The 21,651-nt window shown below is 45.7% G+C and overlaps 1 protein-coding gene across 2 annotated transcripts in view; it reads right to left on the bottom strand.

Annotated features, from left to right (window-relative positions):
- The window catches only part of LOC110510810 (plexin-A4-like), a 482,439-nt gene that overhangs the window by 199,524 nt on the left and 261,264 nt on the right, over positions 1–21,651 (bottom strand). For both annotated transcript variants that reach the window (XM_036957067.1, XM_036957066.1), the window contains exon 4: positions 15,571–15,702. In XM_036957067.1, coding sequence (XP_036812962.1) covers positions 15,571–15,702 — 132 coding nt within the window. The remainder of the gene's footprint in view (positions 1–15,570; positions 15,703–21,651) is intronic.

A 21,651-nucleotide genomic window follows, 5' to 3' on the forward strand; every position in this document is an offset into this window, starting at 1 on the left:
CTCTACTTTCTCATCCCAACCCTCTGAACTACATGTACCTAACCATGGTTACCAACCCTCTGAACTACATGTACCTAACCATGGTGACCAACCCTCTGAACTACATGTACCTAACCATGGTAACCAACCCTCTGAACTACATGTACCTAACCATGGTAACCAACCCTCTGAACTACATGTACCTAACCATGGTAACCAACCCTCTGAACTACATGTACCTAACCATGGTTACCAACCCTCTGAACTACATGTACCTAACCATGGTTACCAACCCTCTGAACTACATGTACCTAACCATGGTAACCAACCCTCTGAACTACATGTACCTAACCATGGTTACCAACCCTCTGAACTACATGTACCTAACCATGGTAAACAACCCTCTGAACTACATGTACCTAACCATGGTAAACAACCCTCTGAACTACATGTACCTAACCATGGTAACCAACCCTCTGAACTACATGTACCTAACCATGGTTACCAACCCTCTGAACTACATGTACCTAACCATGGTAACCAACCCTCTGAACTACATGTACCTAACCATGGTTACCAACCCTCTGAACTACATGTACCTAACCATGGTAACCAACCCTCTGAACTACATGTACCTAACCATGGTAACCAACCCTCTGAACTACATGTACCTAACCATGGTAAACAACCCTCTGAACTACATGTACCTAACCATGGTAAACAACCCTCTGAACTACATGTACCTAACCATGGTAACCAACCCTCTGAACTACATGTATCTAACTATGGTAACCAACCCTCTGTACTACATGTACCTAACCATGGTTACCAACCCTCTGAACTACATGTACTGTACCTAACCATGGTAACCAACCCTCTGAACTACATGTATCTAACTATGGTAACCAACCCTCTGAACTACATGTACCTAACCATGGTTACCAACCCTCTGAACTACATGTACTGTACCTAACCATGGTAACCAACCATCTGAACTACATGTACCTAACCATGGTAACCAACCCTCTGAACTACATGTATCTAACTATGGTAACTAACCCTCTGAACTACATGTACTGTACCTAACCATGGTAACTAACCCTCTGAACTACATGTACCTAACCATGGTAACCAACCCTCTGAACTACATGTACTGTACCTAACCATGGTAACCAACCCTCTGAACTACATGTACCTAACCATGGTTACCAACCCTCTGAATTACACGTACCTAACCATGTTAACCAACCCTCTGAACTGCATGTACCTAACCATGTTAACAAAACCCTCTGAACTACATGTACCTAACCATGGTGGTAACCAACCCTCTGAACTTCATGTACTGTATCTAACCACGTTAACTAACCCTCTGAACCACATGTACTGTACCTAACCATGGTAACTAACCCTCTGAACTACATGTACCTAACCATGGTAACCAACCCTCTGAACTACATGTACTGTACCTAACCATGGTAACCAACCCTCTGAACTACATGTACCTAACCATGGTAACCAACCCTCTGAACTACATGTACCTAACCATGGTGACCAACCATCTGAACTACATGTACCTAACCATGGTAAACAACCCTCTGAACTACATGTACCTAACCATGGTAACCAACCCTCTGAACTACATGTACTGTACCTAACCATGGTAACCAACCCTCTGAACTACATGTACCTAACCATGGTTACCAACCCTCTGAATTACATGTACCTAACCATGGTTACCAACCCTCTGAACTACATGTACCTAACCATGGTAACCAACCCTCTGAACTACATGTACCTAACCATGGTTACCAACCCTCTGAACTACATGTACCTAACCATGGTAACCAACCCTCTGAACTACATGTACCTAACCATGGTAACCAACCCTCTGAACTACATGTACCTAACCATGTTAACTTAACCCTCTGAACTACATGTACCTAACCATGGTAACCAACCCTCTGAACTACATGTACCTAACCATGGTAACCAACCCTCTGAACTACATGTACCTAACCATGGTAACCAACCCTCTGAATTACATGTACCTAACCATGGTAATCAACCCTCTGAACTACATGTACCTAACCATGTTAACTTAACCTTCTGAACTACATGTACCTAACCATGGTAACCAACCCTCTGAACTACATGTACCTAACCATGGTAACCAACCCTCTGAACTGCATGTACCTAACCATGGTAACCAACCCTCTGAACTACATGTACCTAACCATGGTAACCAACCCTCTGAACTACATGTACCTAACCATGGTAACCAACCCTCTGAACTACATGTACCTAACCATGGTAACCAACCCTCTGAACTACATGTACCTAACCATGGTAACCAACCCTCTGAACTACATGTACCTAACCATGGTAACCAACCCTCTGAACTACATGTATATCACAATATATACACAACCTGTCACTACACAAGTGAGAGAGGAGAGGGAGGTGAGAGAAAGACAGAGACAGAGAGAGAGCACAAACAGAACCAACAGAGCCCCCAGGACAGCAACACAATTAGACCCAACCAAATCATGAGAAAACAAGAAAATAATTACTTGACACACAGGCAGAATACCTCGCCACTGTGACTGACCCAAACTTAAGGAAAGCTTTGACTATGTACAGACTCAGTGAGCATAGCCTTGCTATTGAGCATAGCATTGCATAATGTTAACTTTCACTGCTATGCGGATGACACACAGCTGTACATTTCAATGAAACATGGTGAAGCCCCAAAATGGTCCTCGCTAGAAGCCTGTGTTTCAGACATAAGGAAGTCGACGGCTGCAAACGTTCACTTTTAAACTCGAAACAGAGATGCTTGTTCTAGGTCGCAAGAAACAAAGAGATCTTCTGTTGAATTAATCTTGATGGTTGTACAGTCGTCTCAAATAAAACTGTGAAGGACCTCGGCGTTACTCTGGACCCTGATCTCTCTTTTGACAAACACATCAAGACTCTTTCAAGGACAGCTTTTATCCATCTACGTAACATTGCAAATCGTAACATTGCGAATCATTACAACTCAGAAACTTTCTGTCCAAAAATGATGCAGAAAAATGAATTCATGCTTTTGTTACTTCTAGGTTAGACTACTGCAATGCTCTACTTTCCGGCTACCTGGATAAAGCACTAAATAAACTTCAGTTACTACTAAATACGGCTGCTAGAATCCTGACTAGAACCCCCAAAAATGTATCATATTACTCCAGTGCTAGCCTCCCTACACTGGCTTCCTGTTAAGGCAAGGGCTGATTTCACGGTTTTACTGCTAACCTACAAAGCATTACATGGGCTTGCGCCTACCTATCTTTCCGATTTGGTCCTGCCGTACATACCTACACGTACGCTACGGTCACAAGACGCAGGCCTCCTGATTGTCCCTACAATTTCTAAGCAAACAGCTGGAGGCAGGGCTTTCTCCTATAGAGCTCCATTTTTATGGAATGGTCTGCCTACCCATGTGAGAGACTCAGACTCGGTCTCAACCTTTAAGTCTTTACTGAAGACTCATCTCTTCAGTGGGTCACATGATTGAGTGTAGTCTGGCCCAGGTGTGTGAAGGTGAACGTAAAAGCTCTGGAGCAACGAACTGCCCTTGCTGTCTCTGCCTGGCTGGTTCTCCTCTCTCCACTGGGATTATCTGCCTCTAACCATATTACAGGGGCTGAGTCACTGGCTTACTGGTGCTCTTCCATGCCTTCCCACTTGAGTGGGTTGAGTCGCTGACGTGGTCTACCTGTCTGGGTTGGCGCCCCCACTTGGGTTGTGCCGTGGCGGAGATCTTTGTGGGCTATACTCGGCCTTATCTCAGGATGGTAAGTTGGTGGTTGAAGATATCCCTCTAGTGGTGTGGGGGCTGTGCTTTGGCAAAGTGGGTGGGGTTATATCCTGCCTGTTTGGCCCTGTCCGGGGGTATCATCGGATGGGGCCACAGTGTCTCCTGACCCCTCCTGTCTCAGCCTCCAGTATTTATGCTGCAGTAGTTTGTCGGGCGGCTAGGATCAGTCTGTTATATCAGGAGTATTTCTCCTGTCTTATCCGGTATCCTGTGTGAATTTAAGTATGCTCTCTCTAATTCTCTCTTTCTCTCTTTCTTTCTCTCTCTCTCAGAGGACCTGAGCCCTAGGACCATGCCTCAGGACTACCTGGCATGATGACTCCTTGCTGTCCCCAGTCCACCTGGACATGCTGCTGCTCCAGTTTCAACTGTTCTGCCTGCGGCTATGGAACCCTGACCTATACACCGGACGTGCTACCTGTCCCAGACCAGCTGTTTCCAACTCTCTCTCCAATGATCGGCTATGAAAAGCCAACTGACATTTACTCCTGAGGTGCTGACATGTTGCATCCTCGACAACTACTGTGATTATTATTATTTGACCATGTTGGTCATTTATGAACATTTGAACAACTTGGCCGTGTTCTGTTATAATCTCCACCCGATACAGCCAGAAGAGGACCGGCCACCCCTCATAGCCTGCTTCCTCTCTAGGTTTCTTCCTAGGTTTTGGCCTTTCTAGGGAGTTTTTCTTAGCCACCGTGCTTCTACATCTGCATTGTTTGCTGTTTGGGGTTTTTAGGCTGGGTTTCTTTACAGCACTTTGAGATATCAGCTGATGTAAGAAGGGCTATATAAATACATTTGATGTGATTGAGAAAGGCCGCCGTAGGCAGACCTGGCTCTCAAGAGACGACTGATGAGGTGGAAACTGAGATGCACTTCCTAACCTCCTGCCCAATGTATGACCATATTAGAGACACATATTTCCCTCAGATAACACAGATCCACAAAGAATTAAAAAACAAAGCCGATTTTAATAAACTCCCACATCTACTGGGTGAAATTCCACAGTGTGCCATCACAGCAGAAAGATTTGTGACCTGTTGCCCCGAGAAAAGGGCAACCAGTGAAGAACAAACACCATTGTAAATACAACCCATATTTATGCTTATTTATTTTCCCTTGTGTACTTTAACCATTTGCACATCGTTACAACACTGTATATTTACATAATATGACATTTGTAATGTCTTTATTCTTTTGGAACTTCTGTGAGTATAATGTTTACTGTTCATTTTTATTGTTTATTTCACGTTTGTATATTATCTACTGCTTTGGTTTGCTTTGGCAATGTTAACATATGTTTCCCATGCCAATAAAGCCCCTTGAATTGAATTGAGAGAGAGACAGAGAGACAGACAGAGAGAGAGACAGAGAGAGACAGACACAGACAGAGAGAGAGAGAGACAGACAGACAGACAGAGAGAGAGACAGACAGAGAGAGACAGAGCGAGACAGAGAGAGAGACATAGAGAGATAGACAGACAGACAGACAGACAGACAGACAGACAGACAGACAGACAGGGACAGTGTAGAGAAATGAGGAAGCCTCAGGCTGAGGTCTAGTGAATGGGTCTCTACACTTCCACAACCCTCTGGTTAATTGAAGGGTCTGAGTCATTCACTCAGAAAGGACAAAACAGACACAGCCTCCCAGTGTTGGCTAAACCACAGTGCACGAGTGTGTGCGCCTGTATGTGTGTGTGTGTCTGCGCTCATACTGAGGAGTGTGTGTGTGTGTGTGTGTGTGTGTGTGTGTGTGTGTGTGTGTGTGTGTGTGTGTGTGTGTGTGTGTGTGTTGGAAGGATGATGTGCGCCAGAGCTAACCGCTAACAATAGCCTGGAGAATTTCATCGTTCTGTCGCTTATCAGGCATAAATATTCATGTGGACACCACAACAACTAAACCACCAGAGAGAGATAGAGAGAGAGAGAACAACTTGAGACAGAGACAGAGGAGGGGAGGGGTTTCTCTCAGTGTACCCACTCCATCCACCTCACATTTTGTTTCCATCTTAGACAAGTATCTTAAAAATATCCTGAAACAAGGTAAAAACTCGGACACAAACAGTAGTGGCTCTACAAAATGAAAAGACGTATTGACATGCCTTAGACAGGCTACCAGACTGGATGTAGAGCCCTGAGGGACTGTAGTACAGAGTTGTCTTAGACAGGCTACCAGACTGGATGTAGAGCCCTGAGGGACTGTAGTACAGAGTTGTGTACAGAACGTATCATGAATGTTTAACAAACTTCCCAAAATAATGTTCCATGTACTCACAGTTGGATATAGGTATACTCTCTGTTCAGCTGCTGTGTTGTACTCACATTGGGATATAGGTATACTCTCTGTTCAGCTGCCGTGTTGTACTCACAGTGGGATAAGGTATATTCTCTGTTCAGCTGTGTTTGGGACAGGGGTGAGTGTTTGGGAGGAGGATGAGTGTTTGGGAGGGGGGTGAGTGTTTGGGAGGGGGGTGAGTGTTTGGGAGGAGGGTGAGTGTTTGGGAGGTGGGTGAGTGTTTGGGAGGGGGGTGAGTGTTTGGGAGGAGGGTGAGTGTTTTGAGAGGGGGGTGAGTGTTTGGGAGGGGAGTGAGTGTTTGGGAGGTGGGTGAGTGTTTGGGAGGGGGGTGAGTGTTTGGGAGGTGGGTGAGTGTTTGGGAGGTGGGTGAGTGTTTTGGAGGGGGGTGAGTGTTTGGGAGGAGGGTGAGTGTTTGGGAGGGGGTGAGTGTTTGGGAGGTGGGTGAGTGTTTGGGAGGTGGGTGGGTGTTTGGGAGGGGTGAGTGTTTGGGAGGGGGTGTGAGTGTTTGGGAGGGGGTGTGAGTGTTTGGGAGGGGGCTGAGTGTGGTTGGGAGATTAGTGTGTGTGTGTGTGTGTGTGTGTTCAGTAATACTCGTTTCCCTAAATAGCATGTACATCTACTGTTGATTGCCCCAGTGGGCCCTTCCCTCCCCTGATGTTTAGTATAAACACCTTCTCTAAGTGGAACACAGTCTTTAACTAGAATAACAGGGTAATTAACTAAAGGCAATATGTTACTACAGAGACTCTTACTATTAGCCCAAAAACACATCGTCTGTTGGTTTATTTTTGGCTTGGGGCCAAATGGATTGATAAGCCCCATAACGACAGGTATGTGTTATTGAGTCCTAAATACGAGACTACAGTTGAAGTTGGAAGACCTTAGCCAAATACATTTCATCCTAGTAAAAATGCCCTGTCTTAGGTCAGTTAGGATCACCACTTTATTTTAAGAATGTGAAATGTCAGAATAGTAGAGTATAGTAGAGCTCTAATAGTAGAGCGAATTATTTATTTCATCACATTCCCAGTGGGTCAGAGGTTTACATACACTCAATTAGTATTAGGATAGCATTATGATGAAAGAAATTAGTATTTGTTTAGAATTAGCATTGCCTTTAAATTGTTTAACTTGAATCAAACGTTTCGGGTAGCCTTCCACAAGCTTCCCACAATAAGTTGGTGAATTTTGGCCCATTCCTCCTGACAGAGCTGGTGTAACTGAGTCAGGTTTGTAGGCCTCCTTCCTTTCACACGCTTTTCAGTTCTGCCCACACATTTTCTATAGGATTGAGGTCAGGGCTTTGTGATGGCCACTCCAATACCTTGACTTTGTTGTCCTTAAGCCATTTTGCCACAACTTTGGAAGTATGCTTGGGGTCATTGTTCATTTGGAAGACCCTCTTGCGACCAAGCTTTAACTTCCTGACTGATGTCTTGAGATGTTGTTTCAATATAGCCACAATTTTCCCCCTCATGATGCCATCTATTTTGTGAAGCGCACCAGTCCCTCCTGCAGCAAAGCACCCACACAACATGATGCCGCCACCCCCATGCTTCATGGTTGGGATGGTGTTCTTCGGCTTGCAAGCGTCCCTCTTTTTTCTCCAAACATAACGATGGTCATTATGGCCAAACAGTTTGATTTTTGTTTCATCAGACCAGAGGATATTTCTCCAAAAAGTACGATCTTTGTCCCCATGTGCAGTTGCAACCCGTAGAACGAATCTCCTTCCTAAGCGGGATGACGGCTGCGTGGTCCCATGGTGTTTATACTTGTTTACTAGTGTTTGTACAGATGAACGTGGTACCTTCAGGCGTTTGAAAATTGCTCCAAGGATGAATCAGACTTGTGGAGGTCTACAATTTTTTATCTGAGGTCTTGGCTGATTTCTTTTGATTTTCCCATGATGTCAAGCAAAGAGGCACTGAGTTTGAAGGTAGGCCTTGAAATACATCCACAGGTACACCTCCAATTAACTCAAATGATGTCAATTAGCCTATCAGAAGCTTCTAAAGCCATGACATCGTTTTCTGGAATTTTCCAAGCTGTTTAAAGGCACAGTCAACTTAGTGTATGTAAACTTCTGACCCACAGGAATTGTGATACAGTGAATTATAAGTGAAATAATCTGTCTGTAAACAATTGTTGGAAAAATTACTTGTGTCATGCACAAAGTAGATATACTAATCGACTTGCAAAAATTATAGTTTGTTAACAAGAAATTTGTGGAGTGGTTGAAAAATTAGTTTTAATGACTCTAACCTAAGTGGATGTAAACTTCCCACTTCAACTGTGTATCTGATGTAGGACTACACAGCTATATGCTGCATGATATTGGCCAATACAGTATACTGTTTCCCTTGTACTGGTGAATCAGCGATGATGATGTTCAATTCAGATACAAAGGGGAAAGGGGGAAACCTAGTCAGTTGTGCAACTGAATGTATTCAACTGAGATGTGTCTTCTGCATTTAACCCAACCCCTCTGAATCAGAGAGGTGAGGGGGGATGCCATTTACCTTGTCAGCTCAAGACTTCGTTCCCTTCCGTTTCATGCCTAACACAACCCAGGTGCACACACACAGGCAGACAGGATTTGGTGGCAGATGGGTGTTCTAAATGAGTAGAGAAGTTTTGATCTGGGCCTGGAGGTGTGACAGAGTCACCAAACAGAGGACCTCTCCCTCTTGACTGGAGGAGATGTCCCATGCTTATCACCAGACAGAGGACCTCTCCCTGCTGCCTCTTGACTGGAGGAGATGTCCCATGCTTATCACCAGACAGAGGACCTCTCCCTGCTGCCTCTTGACTGGAGGAGATGTCCCATGCTTATCACCAGACAGAGGACCTCTCCCTGCTGCCTCTTGACTGGAGGAGATGTCCCATGCTTATCACCAGACAGAGGACATTTCTGCTGAGAGATAACTACCAAAATGACTTTGATACACCCATAGGGCCTTCTGAACAAACAGACAGACAGAGACAGAGAGAGAGAGACAGAGAGAGGTGGAAACTGAGCTGCACTTCCTAACCTCCTGTCCAACGTATGACCATATTAGAGATACATATTTCCCTCAGATTACACAGATCCACAAAGAATTCGAAAACAAATCCAATTTTGATAAACTCCCATATCTATTGGGTGAAATACCACAGTGTGCCATCACAGCAGCAAGATTTGTGACCTGTTGCCACAAGAAAAGGGCAACCAGTGAAGAACAAACACCTATATATACATATGTATAATATGACATTTGTAATGTCTGTATTCTTTTGGAACTTCTGTATGTGTAATGTTTACTGTTAATTTTTATTGTTTATTTCACTTTTGTATATTATCTACCTCACTTGCTTTGGCAATGTTAAGAGAGAGAGAGAGATATTCCTCTCTCTCTCTATTCCCCTCTCTCTCTACTCTCTCTATTCCTCTCTCTATTCCCCTCTCTTTCTATTCCTCTCTCCCCCCTCTCTCTCTATTCCTCTCTGTCTATTCCCTCTCTCTATTCCCCTCTCTCTGCTCTCTCTCTATTCCTCTCTCTCTACTCTCTCTCTATTCCCCTCTCTCTCTCTACTCTCTCTCTATTTCCCTCTCTCTACTCTCTCTCTATTCCTCTCTCTCTTTTCCCCTCTCTCTATTCCCCTCTCTTTCTATTCCACTCTCACCCCTCTCTCTCTATTTCTCTCTCTACTCTCTCTCTATTCTACTCTCTCTCTATTCCTCTCTCTACTCTCTCTCTCTATTCCCCTCTCTCTATTCCTCTCTCTCCCGTCTCTCTCTCTATTCCTCTCTCTATTCCCCTCTCTCTATTCTCTCTCTCTATTCCTCTCTCTATTCCCCTCTCTCTATTCCTCTCTCTATTCCTCTCTCTCCCGTCTCTCTCTCTATTCCTCTCTCTATTCCCCTCTCTCTATTCCTCTCTCTCCCGTCTCTCTCTCTATTCCTCTCTCTATTCTACTCTCTCTCTATTCCTCTCTCTACTCTCTCTCTCTATTCCCCTCTCTCTATTCCTCTCTCTATTCTACTCTCTCTCTATTCCTCTCTCTACTCTCTCTCTCTATTCCCCTCTCTCTATTCCTCTCTCTATTCCTCTCTCTACTCTCTCTCTCTATTCCTCTCTCTCCCGTCTCTCTCAATTCCTCTCTCTCTATTCTCTCTCTATATGCCCCTCTCTCCACTCTCTCTCCACTCTCTCTATTCCTCTCTCTCTATTCTCTCTCTCTATTCCTCTCTCTATTCCCCTCTCTCTATTCCTCTCTCTCCCGTCTCTCTCTCTATTCCTCTCTCTATTCCCCTCTCTCTATTCCTCTCTCTCCCGTCTCTCTCTCTATTCCTCTCTCTATTCTACTCTCTCTCTATTCCTCTCTCTACTCTCTCTCTCTATTCCCCTCTCTCTATTCCTCTCTCTCCCGTCTCTCTCAATTCCTCTCTCTCTATTCTCTCTCTATATGCCCCTCTCTCCACTCTCTCTCCACTCTCTCTCCACTCTCTGTATTCCCCTCTCTCTCTACTCTCTCTATATTCCTCTCGCTCTCTATTCCCCTCTCTCTATTCCCCTCTCTTTCTATTCCTCTCTCGCCCCTCTCTCTCTATTCCTCTCTCTCCCCTCTCTCTCTCTCTATTCCTCTCTCTATTCCCCTCTCTCTCAATTCCTCTCTCTCTATTCTCTCTCTATATGCCCCTCTCTCCTCTCTCTCTACTCTCTCTCTCTATTCCCCTCTCTCCCCTCTCTCTCTCTATCCCTCTCTCTCCCCTCTCTCCCTCTACTCAATCTCTATTTCTTTCTCTATTCCCCTCTCTCCCTCTACTCTCTCTCTATTCCTCTCTCTCTATTCCCCTCTCTCCCTCTACTCTCTCTCTATTCCTCTCTCTCTATTCCCCTCTCTCCCTCTACTCTCTCTCTATTCCCCTCTCTCCCCTCTCTCTCTACACTCTCTCTATTCTCCTCTCTCTCTATTCCCCTCTCTCCCCCCTCACTCTCTACTCTCTCTCTCTGATGAGATCCCTATGAGAGGCAGTGAGAGGACGGTTTGAAGGGGAACCTTGAACCCTCCTGTGATGTTCAAACTGGAGCACTATCAGGATCATCAGCAGCCCTTCAAACACACAGGTATGCATGTACACACTCTGCTGAGAAGACCAGCAAGGTCCATAATCCTCCATGTGGAGGTAAAGAGGCTCCCTCTGCCAACACAACCCTGCAGCTACATCAGAGGAGAGGAGGAACAGAGGAACAGAGGAGGAGAGAAAAGAGGAGAGGAGAGGAACAGAGGAACAGGTGAGGATAGAAAAGAGGAGAGGAGAGGAACAGAGGAGGAGGAGAGGAGGAGAGAAAAGAGGAGGAGAGGAAGAGAGGAGGAGGAGAGGAGAGGAGTGAAAAGAGGAGGAGAGGAAGAGAGGAGGAGGAGAGGAGGAGGAGGAGGAGGAGAGGAATGAAAAGAGGAGAGAAAAGAGGAGAGGAGAGGAACAGAGGAACAGGTGAGGAGAGAAAAGAGGAGAGGACAGGAACAGAGGAGGAGGAGAGGAGGAGAGAAAAGAGGAGGAGAGGAAGAGAGGAGGAGGAGAGGAGAGGAGTGAAAAGAGGAGGAGAGGAAGAGAGGAGGAGGAGAGGAGGAGGAGAGGAGTGAAAAGAGGAGAGAAAAGAGGAGAGGAGTGAAAAGAGGAGAGAAAAGAGGAGGAGAGGAGAGGAGAGAAAAGAGGAAGAGGAGAGAAAAGAGAAGGAGAGGAGGAGAGAAAAGAGGAGGAGAGGAGAGAAAATAGGAGGAAAGGAGGAGGAGAGGAGATAAGGAGAGGAGGAGAGAAAAGAGGAGGAGAGGAGGAGAGAAAAGAGGAGGAGAGAAGAGAAAGGATGAGGAGAGGAAATGAGGAGAGGAGGAGAGAAAAGAGGAGGACAGGAGAGGAGGAGAGAAAAGAGGAGGAGAGGAGGAGAGGAGAGGAGGAGAGAAAAGAGGAGGAGAGGAGAGAAAGGAGGAGGAGAGGAGATGAGGAAAAGCAGTGAGGTAGAGACATAAGGAGAGAAGAGGAAGGGTAAAGGAGTGAGAAGATAGAGGGGGCAGAAGGAGGTGAAAGTAAAGAACAGAGGACACTGCTAAGTGAGAGTACATTGGGTCCTGGAGGACAGGCTCTCTTTGTGTGTGTGTGTGTGTGTGTGTGTGTGTGTGTGTGTGTGTGTGTGTGTGTGTGTGTGTGTGTGTGTGTGTGTGTGTGTGTGTGTGTGTGTGTGTGTGTGTGAGAGAGAGAGAGACAGACAGAGAGACTGTGAAAGAGAGAGAGAGACAGAGAGACTGAGCGAGAGAGACAGAGAGACTGAGAAAGAGAGAGAGACAGACAGACAGACAGACAGACAGACAGACAGACAGACAGACAGACAGACAGACAGACAGACAGACAGACAGACAGACAGACAGACAGAGAGAGAGACAGACAGACAGAGAGAGCAGCACCGGTTCTCTTTATCATTCCTCCTGTGTGTTTGTGACACCACGGCCCCTCACCTCTCCAGGTCACATAGTCCCTCTCTCTCAGAGGGCAGTGTGCTCTGGTCAGATCTTTCTCAGAGGGCAGTGTGCGCTGGTCAGATCTCTCTCAGAGGTCAGATCCCAGGTCAGATCCCCCGTCAGATCTCTCTCAGAGGGCAGTGTGCTCTGGTCAGATCTCTCTCAGAGGCCAGATCCCAGGTCAGATCTTTCTCAGAGGTTACATCCCAGGTCAGATCTCTCTCAGAGGCCAGTGTGCTCTGGTCAGATCTCTCTCAGAGGTCAGATCCCAGGTAAGATCTCTCTCTGAGGTCAGAGTGCTATGGTCAGATCTCTCTCAGAGGTCAGATCCCAGGTCAGATGTTTCTCAGAGGTCAGATCCCAGGTCAGATGTTTCTCAGAGGTCAGATCCCAGAACAGATCTCTCTCAGAGGTCAGATCCCAGGTCAGATCCCTCTCAGAGGTCAGATCCCCGGTCAGATCTCTCTCAGAGGGCAGTGTGCTCTGGTCAGATCTCTCTCAGAGGTCAGATCCCAGGTCAGATCTCTCTCAGAGGGCAGTGTGCTCTGGTCAGATCTTTCTCAGAGGTCAGATACAAGGTCAGATCTCTCTGAGGTCAGATCCCAGGTCAGATCTCTCTCAGAGGTCAGATCCCAGGTTAGATCTTTCTCAGAGGTCAGATCCCAGGTCAGATCTCTCTGAGGTCAGATCCTAGGTCAGATCTCTCTGAGGTCAGATCCCAGGTCAGATCTCTCTCAGAGGCCAGTGTGCTCTGAGATGTATATAGTGCTGCTGCTACCACACCATAAACAACCCTTCAACACAAATAGAATAACCATGGACTGCCACCGGCTACACACCAACACATCTGAATACTCTCACCCCCTGTCTATGATGACTCTGAAGGTCAAAGGGCACCAGAAGGACTAGACAGGCTAGAGAGAGAGAAGTATGACCCAGAATGTCAAAGGGCACCAGAAGGACTAGACAGGCTAGAGAGAGATAAGTATGAACCAGAAGGTTAAAGGGCACCAGAAGGTCAAAGGTCACTGTTAGAGGAATTCAATTCCTATATGTTTATTACCCAATTCAATTAATACACTCAGCCCATTTCTAAGGATTTGTAAGATACTTATTTGCATAAAATGGGCGGAGACCAGTCTCAAAATCAAGCATTAGCGTTTATTCTCCAGAGTACTGAACATGATACAATTTACAACAGGTTATAAACTGAAAATGACGTCATAGGTTTTAAACTGTCCCGTTCCTCCGCCACTCCGATACAATGGCAGTGTGGTTCACAAACCTTCCTACATCGTCTCTCACCGGTTTAGATAATTTACGACCAGGCCAAGGTCTCCCTGTGTAGATAAGCGTTCTAGCCAGTCTGACGATAAGTTCATTCGTTTCTACCAAGGAACAGACAGTCATTGTTCTAACTCTTGATTATAATTACACACATTATATTCAGTACTAGGATTAAAATATAATTCATAAATCTATACAGTAACATAATAATATTCTGATTAGTCAGTCCTGATTGAAATGTATACATAATTTAATCATTATTATTGAGCAATTAGGGTTAAGTGCCTTGCTCAAGGGCAGATCGGCAGGTTTTTCACCTAGTGAGCTCGGGGATTATACTAGCGACCTTTCAGTTACTGGCCCAACACTAGGCTACCTACCGCCCTGTGTGTGTGTGTGTGTGTGTGTGTGTGTGTGTGTGTGTGTGTGTGTGTGTGTGTGTGTGTGTGTGTGTGTGTACGCGTGTGTACACGTGTGTACGCGTGTGTGTGCACGAGTTTGAGTGTGTGCACGCATGTGTGTAATGTGTGTGTGACCCCGTGTGCACGTGAGAGAGAGAATCTTTACTTGCATCTAATGGACGGACACCACTCTGTTTATCCTCTTTTCTCACAACATTCACCACCTCTTTTCTTTTTCACTTATATACACTCTCTCCATCTGCTTGGATAAACAACGTCCCTCTCTCACCTCTCCACAACCCACCAGACCCAGGCAGCAGGAATCACACAGGGATCCAGTGTGAACAGACAGGGTGTTAACCACTAGTAAATGGGATCCAGCCCCACTGTGAACAGACAGGGTGTTAACCACTAGTAAATGGGAAACAGCCCCACTGTGAACAGACAGGGTGTTAACCACTAGTAAATGGGATCCAGCCCCACTGTGAACAGACAGGGTGTTAACCACTAGTAAATGGGATCCAGCCCCACTGTGAACAGACAGGGTGTTAACCACTAGTAAATGGGAAACAGCCCCACTGTGAACAGACAGGGTGTTAACCACTAGTAAATGGTAAACAGCCCCACTGTGAACAGACAGGGTGTTAACCACTAGTAAATGGTAAACATCCCCACTGTGAACAGACAGGGTGTTAACCACTAGTAAATGGGAAACAGCCCCACTGTGAACAGACAGGGTGTTAACCACTAGTAAATGGGATCCAGCCACACTGTGTTAACCACTAGTAAATGGTAAACAGCCCCACTGTGTTAACCACTAGTAAATGGTAAACAGCCCCACTGTGAACAGACAGGGTGTTAACCACTAGTAAATGGGATCCAGCCACACTGTGTTAACCACGAGTAAATGGTAAACAGCCCCACTGTGTTAACCACTAGTAAATGGTAAACAGCCCCACTGTGAACAGACAGGGTGTTAACCACTAGTAAATGGGATCCAGCCACACTGTGTTAACCACGAGTAAATGGTAAACAGCCCCACTGTGTTAACCACTAGTAAATGGGAAACAGCCCCACTGTGAACAGGCAGGGTGTTAACCACTAGTAAATGGTAAACAGCCCCACTGTGTTAACCACTAGTAAATGGTAAACAGCCCCACTGTGAACAGACAGGGTGTTAACCACTAGTAAAGGGTGTGTGGGTATGTCAGGGTGTGTGTGGGGTGAGGGGTCACGTGACATACCTGTGTCTCTGACATGGCATATAGGAAGTGGTGGTCGGGGGAGAAGGCCATGTCCCGTTGGATTGGCCCTCGCTCCACTGCCTGGATCACCTCATACTGCAATGCACCATGGGAAGGCCCGTCCACCCTGATCTGGAAGCGGAGAGAAGGGGGGAAAGGAGGAGAGGAGAGGGGGACATGTTTAGGCAGCTGTAGGGGGTGGTGTGTGTGTCTGTCCTAGATGTGTGTGCTCAGCCAAAAGCAGAAAGTGGCCTCACCCAGACTTGGAGGAATGACAGGAGGCTCTAGGTCATATCCTCACATCTGCTCTACTATCACACACACACACACACACACACACACACACACACACACACACACACACACACACACACACACACACACACACACACACAGGGGCACGTTCCAACACAACACCTAAAAGCAGCCTCCTGGCTGTCATAACCCGCAAACACCCTTTTCTGACACCTGCCCAAAATGCTTCCCAGGGCATACATACACACACACAAATTAATAAGGGCTTGTGTCAGCGTGTGGGACAGCCGTTTTGTCAGACTTGTCAGAGTTCTACAGAAAACACCTGGTTAATATGCCCATGGCACCTTGAATAATATATCACTTGTTTTGTAAAGTTCAGAGGTCATAAACGGAAGTGGAAGATAATTGGCTGAGAGAGGAAGGTGGCACAACACATTCTGGGAGTCATTTCATAACACAACACATTCTGGGGGTCATTTCATAACACAACACATTCTGGGGGTCAATTCATAACACAACACATTCTGGGGGTCATTTCATAACACAACACATTCTGGGGGTCATTTCATAACACAACACATTCTGGGGGTCATTTCATAACACAACACATTCTGGGAGTCATTTCATAACACAACACATTCTGGGGGTCATTTCATAACACAACACATTCTGGGGGTCATTTCATAACACAACACATTCTGGGGGTCAATTCATAACACAACACATTCTGGGGGTCATTTCATAACACAACACATTCTGGGGGTCATTTCATAACACAACACATTCTGGGGGTCATTTCATAACACAACACATTCTAGGGTCATTTCATAACACAACACATTCTAGGGGTCATTTCATAACACAACACATTCTGGGGGTCATTTCATAACACAACACATTCTGGGAGTCATTTCATAACACAACACATTCTGGGGGTCATTTCATAACACAACACATTCTGGGGGTCATTTCATAACACAACACATTCTGGGGGTCATTTCATAACACAACACATTCTGGGAGTCATTTCATAACACAACACATTCTGGGGGTCATTTCATAACACAACACATTCTAGGGGTCATTTCATAACACAACACATTCTGGGGGTCATTTCATAACACAACACATTCTGGGAGTCATTTCATAACACAACACATTCTGGGAGTCATTTCATAACACAACACATTCTGGGGGTCATTTCATAACACAACACATTCTAGGGGTAATTTCATAACACAACACATTCTGGGGGTCATTTCATAACACAACACATTCTGGGGGTCATTTCATAACACAACACATTCTGGGGGTCATTTCATAACACAACACATTCTAGGGGTCATTTCATAACACAACACATTCTGGGGGTCATTTCATAACACAACACATTCTGGGGGTCATTTCATAACACAACACATTCTGGGGGTCATTTCATAACACAACACATTCTGGGGGTCATTTCATAACACAACACATTCTGGGGGTCATTTCATAACACAACACATTCTGGGGGTCATTTCATAACACAACACATTCTGGGGGTCATTTCATAACACAACACATTCTGGGAGTCATTTCATAACACAACACATTCTGGGGGTCATTTCATAACACAACACATTCTAGGGTCATTTCATAACACAACACATTCTAGGGGTCATTTCATAACACAACACATTCTGGGGGTCATTTCATAACACAACACATTCTGGGAGTCATTTCATAACACAACACATTCTGGGGGTCATTTCATAACACAACACATTCTGGGGGTCATTTCATAACACAACACATTCTGGGGGTCATTTCATAACACAACACATTCTGGGAGTCATTTCATAACACAACACATTCTGGGGGTCATTTCATAACACAACACATTCTAGGGGTCATTTCATAACACAACACATTCTGGGGGTCATTTCATAACACAACACATTCTGGGAGTCATTTCATAACACAACACATTCTGGGAGTCATTTCATAACACAACACATTCTGGGGGTCATTTCATAACACAACACATTCTAGGGGTAATTTCATAACACAACACATTCTGGGGGTCATTTCATAACACAACACATTCTGGGGGTCATTTCATAACACAACACATTCTGGGGGTCATTTCATAACACAACACATTCTAGGGGTCATTTCATAACACAACACATTCTAGGGGTCATTTCATAACACAACACATTCTGGGGGTCATTTCATAACACAACACATTCTGGGGGTCATTTCATAACACAACACATTCTGGGAGTCATTTCATAACACAACACATTCTGGGGGTCATTTCATAACACAACACATTCTGGGAGTCATTTCATAACACAACACATTCTAGGGGTCATTTCATAACACAACACATCAGACAGCTGTTATTGCTGTTGACAACATACAATCTCGTAGAGCAGACAGGAACATAATACTGTCTTTATTTCAAAAGTCACTTTCGAGAATGTCTGTGATGTTTGTTGGGGGGACATATAGTGCCAAAGAACAACTTTGGCACGAAAATCGATTGTTCTTCCCCAAGCAGGGCAAAGTTAATTCCCTGTGCTACGTTTCCCTCTGACTCTCTGCTGCTGAGCTTTGGTTTCTATATCGAGAGAGATCTTGTTCCCCAACATAAAGCCTCTTTCAAAACTGATCCAGCTCCAATGCTTTTAGTTTCAAAGCTTCTGAAGAGCCTCACTCTCCCCCTGTCTCTCCCTCCCCCCTCTCGCTCTCTCTCCCCCTCTCTCTTTCCCCCCCCCCCGCTCTCTCTCCCCTCTCTCTCTCACCCCCTCTCACTCTCTCTCCGCCCCTCTCGCCCCCTCTCTCTCCCTCCCTCTCTCTCTCTCCCTCTCTCTCCCCCTCCCCCCTCTCGCTCTCTCGTTCTCCCTCTCTCTCCCCCTCTCTCCCCCTCTCTCTCTCCCCCTCCCCCCTCTCTCTCTGTTCTCTGTGCTAGAGTCCCTTCCTGCTGACTTTTTCCCTGGTGTCCTTAGTTAGTCCTTAGTTACTATAGTTGTGTGAATCTGAAAGGCCCAGAACACTATCAAAGCCTCCCCTTCAACACTTTCACTGGGACCCATTGTGCCACACGAGGGTCGAAAGAGAGACGGAGAAAAGAACAGCCAATAAAAGAGGAATAAAGGATTAAAGGAGCCTTCCACACGAGCCGGCGCCCCGATCCAGCAGGTGGGGTTATCTAATCGGCCTGATCGGGTGGGGGGTCGGATTACGTCCCTTCTCCCCCCCATCCATGTATGCTCAGTGGTGTCGTCCATCGCCAGGTGGAGAATATGAGGGCCAGCAGGCCATGCGTGGTGCAGACAAAGCCCAGGGAGAGAGAGGGCCATTGGGCCATTGTGGCCAATCCCTAGCCACTGGGGAGTAGGAATGGGAAGCTCTGCCTTTATCTCTACCACTGCTAAACAAATGACCCACTGGGGAAGAGGCAGCACGTCTGCTTGGATTACAGAGAGGGAGGGAGATGTCTTATGTTCCAGGCCTATTCCATATCCTGTGGAATTGTTCAACATCATTGCTTTGGCAGTACTTTTGTCGTGGCGGAGAAGCCTTTTTAACTGTGTTGAATGGAGTCCAGTCTGGGTGTCAGGTGAGGACATCATCTGATCAGCACCAACGACCAACGGGCTTTATATATCAGAAGAGGATGTTGCAACCCGACCTACTAGCTATCAGGACCCCATCATCACCATCACAACAGTCAACTGAATAGCTTTCATATCACAGATAAACTGTCTGTATATATGGCTGGTTATGACTGGGTTGTTATTATGTTATTATCAGTATTCATGTCCTGTTTAAGACACTCAAGATAAATGATTCATTCTCTGACACGCCACCCAACGGTATAATCTATTTCTATTCCGCATTAATACATTCATATAAAGTGGATTAGGTACTTGGGATCTTAACTGGATTACATGCTAATCTCTGCTATCACATTATTACTGTAGAATGAATGAGATTCCCAGGAAGGCAGTCCCTCTTAATGCCCACTGAATCTGGAGGAGAGAGATTCCCAGGAAGGCAGCCCCTCTTAATGCCCACTGAATCTGGAGGAGAGAGATTCCCAGGAAGGCAGCCCCTCTTAATGCCCACTGAATCTGGAGGAGAGAGATTCCCAGGAAGGCAGTCCCTCTTAATGCCCACTGAATCTGGAGGAGAGAGATTCCCAGGAAGGCAGTCCCTCTTAATGCCCACTGAATCTGGAGGAGAGAGATTCCCAGGAAGGCAGTCCCTCTTAATGCCCACTGAATCTGGAGGAGAGAGATTCCCAGGAAGGCAGCCCCTCTTAATGCCCACTGAATCTGGAGGAGAGAGATTCCCAGGAAGGCAGCCCCTCTTAATGCCCACTGAATCTGGAGGAGAGAGATTCCCAGGAAGGCAGTCCCTCTTAATGCCCACTGAATCTGGAGGAGAGAGATTCCCAGGAAGGCAGCCCCTCTTAATGCCCACTGAATCTGGAGGAGAGAGATTCCCAGGAAGGCAGTCCCTCTTAATGCCCACTTAATGCCCATAACCAGCCTTTTACATGGTTATCAGTATGATTTATGGGAGACTGGGCAAACCTTGGCTCACACTGCCCACTGTCAAAGTGTCTCAACTTGTGTGTGTTGTTCTCTATACTGATCTTAAGGGTGTGTGTGTGTGTGCGCGCATGCGTTTGCGCATGTGAATATGTGTGTGTAAATTCATTGGGGGGCCCAAAGGTATAGCATTCAGATCATAGATCCTACACTGCGCTATGCTGCTGTAGATCAGTGGCTGTGGAAGCAACTGTCTGTCTGTCTGTCTGTCTGTCTGTCTGTCTGTCTGTCTGTCTGTCTGTCTGTCTGTCTGTCTGTCTGTCTGTCTGTCTGTCTGTCTGTCTAGCTGCCTGCAGAGACGGAGTGAGAAAGCTCTACACTGCATCAGTGAGAAGCCTGCAGCCCTACACACACACAGCCACATATCATGTCCACCTAGTGGCCACCGGCTGCAACAACAGCAGCAGATGAAGCTCCACACTGCTACAATACTGAGATGGTATTAGAGGACTAACTAAGAGCTGCTAAAACATGTACTTTATCATCAAAACAGTTTATGTTGTGGTGAGTTGATCTCAACCTTCAAAAGTGAGATTGTTTCAGCTAAACAAGTGAAGGATACTGGCACATCAATGGCAGCCACATACCCTCACTGTTGTTTTAATTCCCTTATTTTATACAATACCTCAACATCTCGTTCATGGGAAATGTTTAGGTGTCGTATGGTGCTATAGGGAAATGTTTTCTATGCTAGTGAATGAAGCCTTGGCTATTGTGTAGCATCTGTATTCAGCCTTGTCTCTGTATGATAGAGAACGACTAGGCTCTATCACTGAGTGAGCTCTATCCCTGAGTGAGCTCTATCCCTGAGTGAGCTCTATCCCTGAGTGAGCTCTATCCCTGAGTGAGCTCTATCACTGAGTGATCTCTATCACTGAGTGAGCTCTATCACTGAGTGATCTCTATCACTGAGTGAGCTCTATCACTGACTGATCTCCATGGGGCTAACAGATAACAGGTGTGATAGAGAGAGAGACCATTGTAACACCATTGTAAATACAACCCACATTTATGTTTATTTATTTTTCATTTTGTACTTTAACTATTTGCACATCATCTAACATTTGTAATGTCTTTATTCTTTTGGAACTTTAGTGTAATGTTTATTGTAAATTTGTAAAAAAAAAATAATAAATCCACTGTTTATTATCTAGTTCACCTGCTTTGACAATGTTAACATATGTTTCCCCTGGCAATAAAGCCTTTCATTGAAATT

Source organism: Oncorhynchus mykiss, chromosome 21 (genome assembly GCF_013265735.2).
Source record: "Oncorhynchus mykiss isolate Arlee chromosome 21, USDA_OmykA_1.1, whole genome shotgun sequence".
NCBI lineage: Eukaryota > Metazoa > Chordata > Actinopteri > Salmoniformes > Salmonidae > Oncorhynchus > Oncorhynchus mykiss.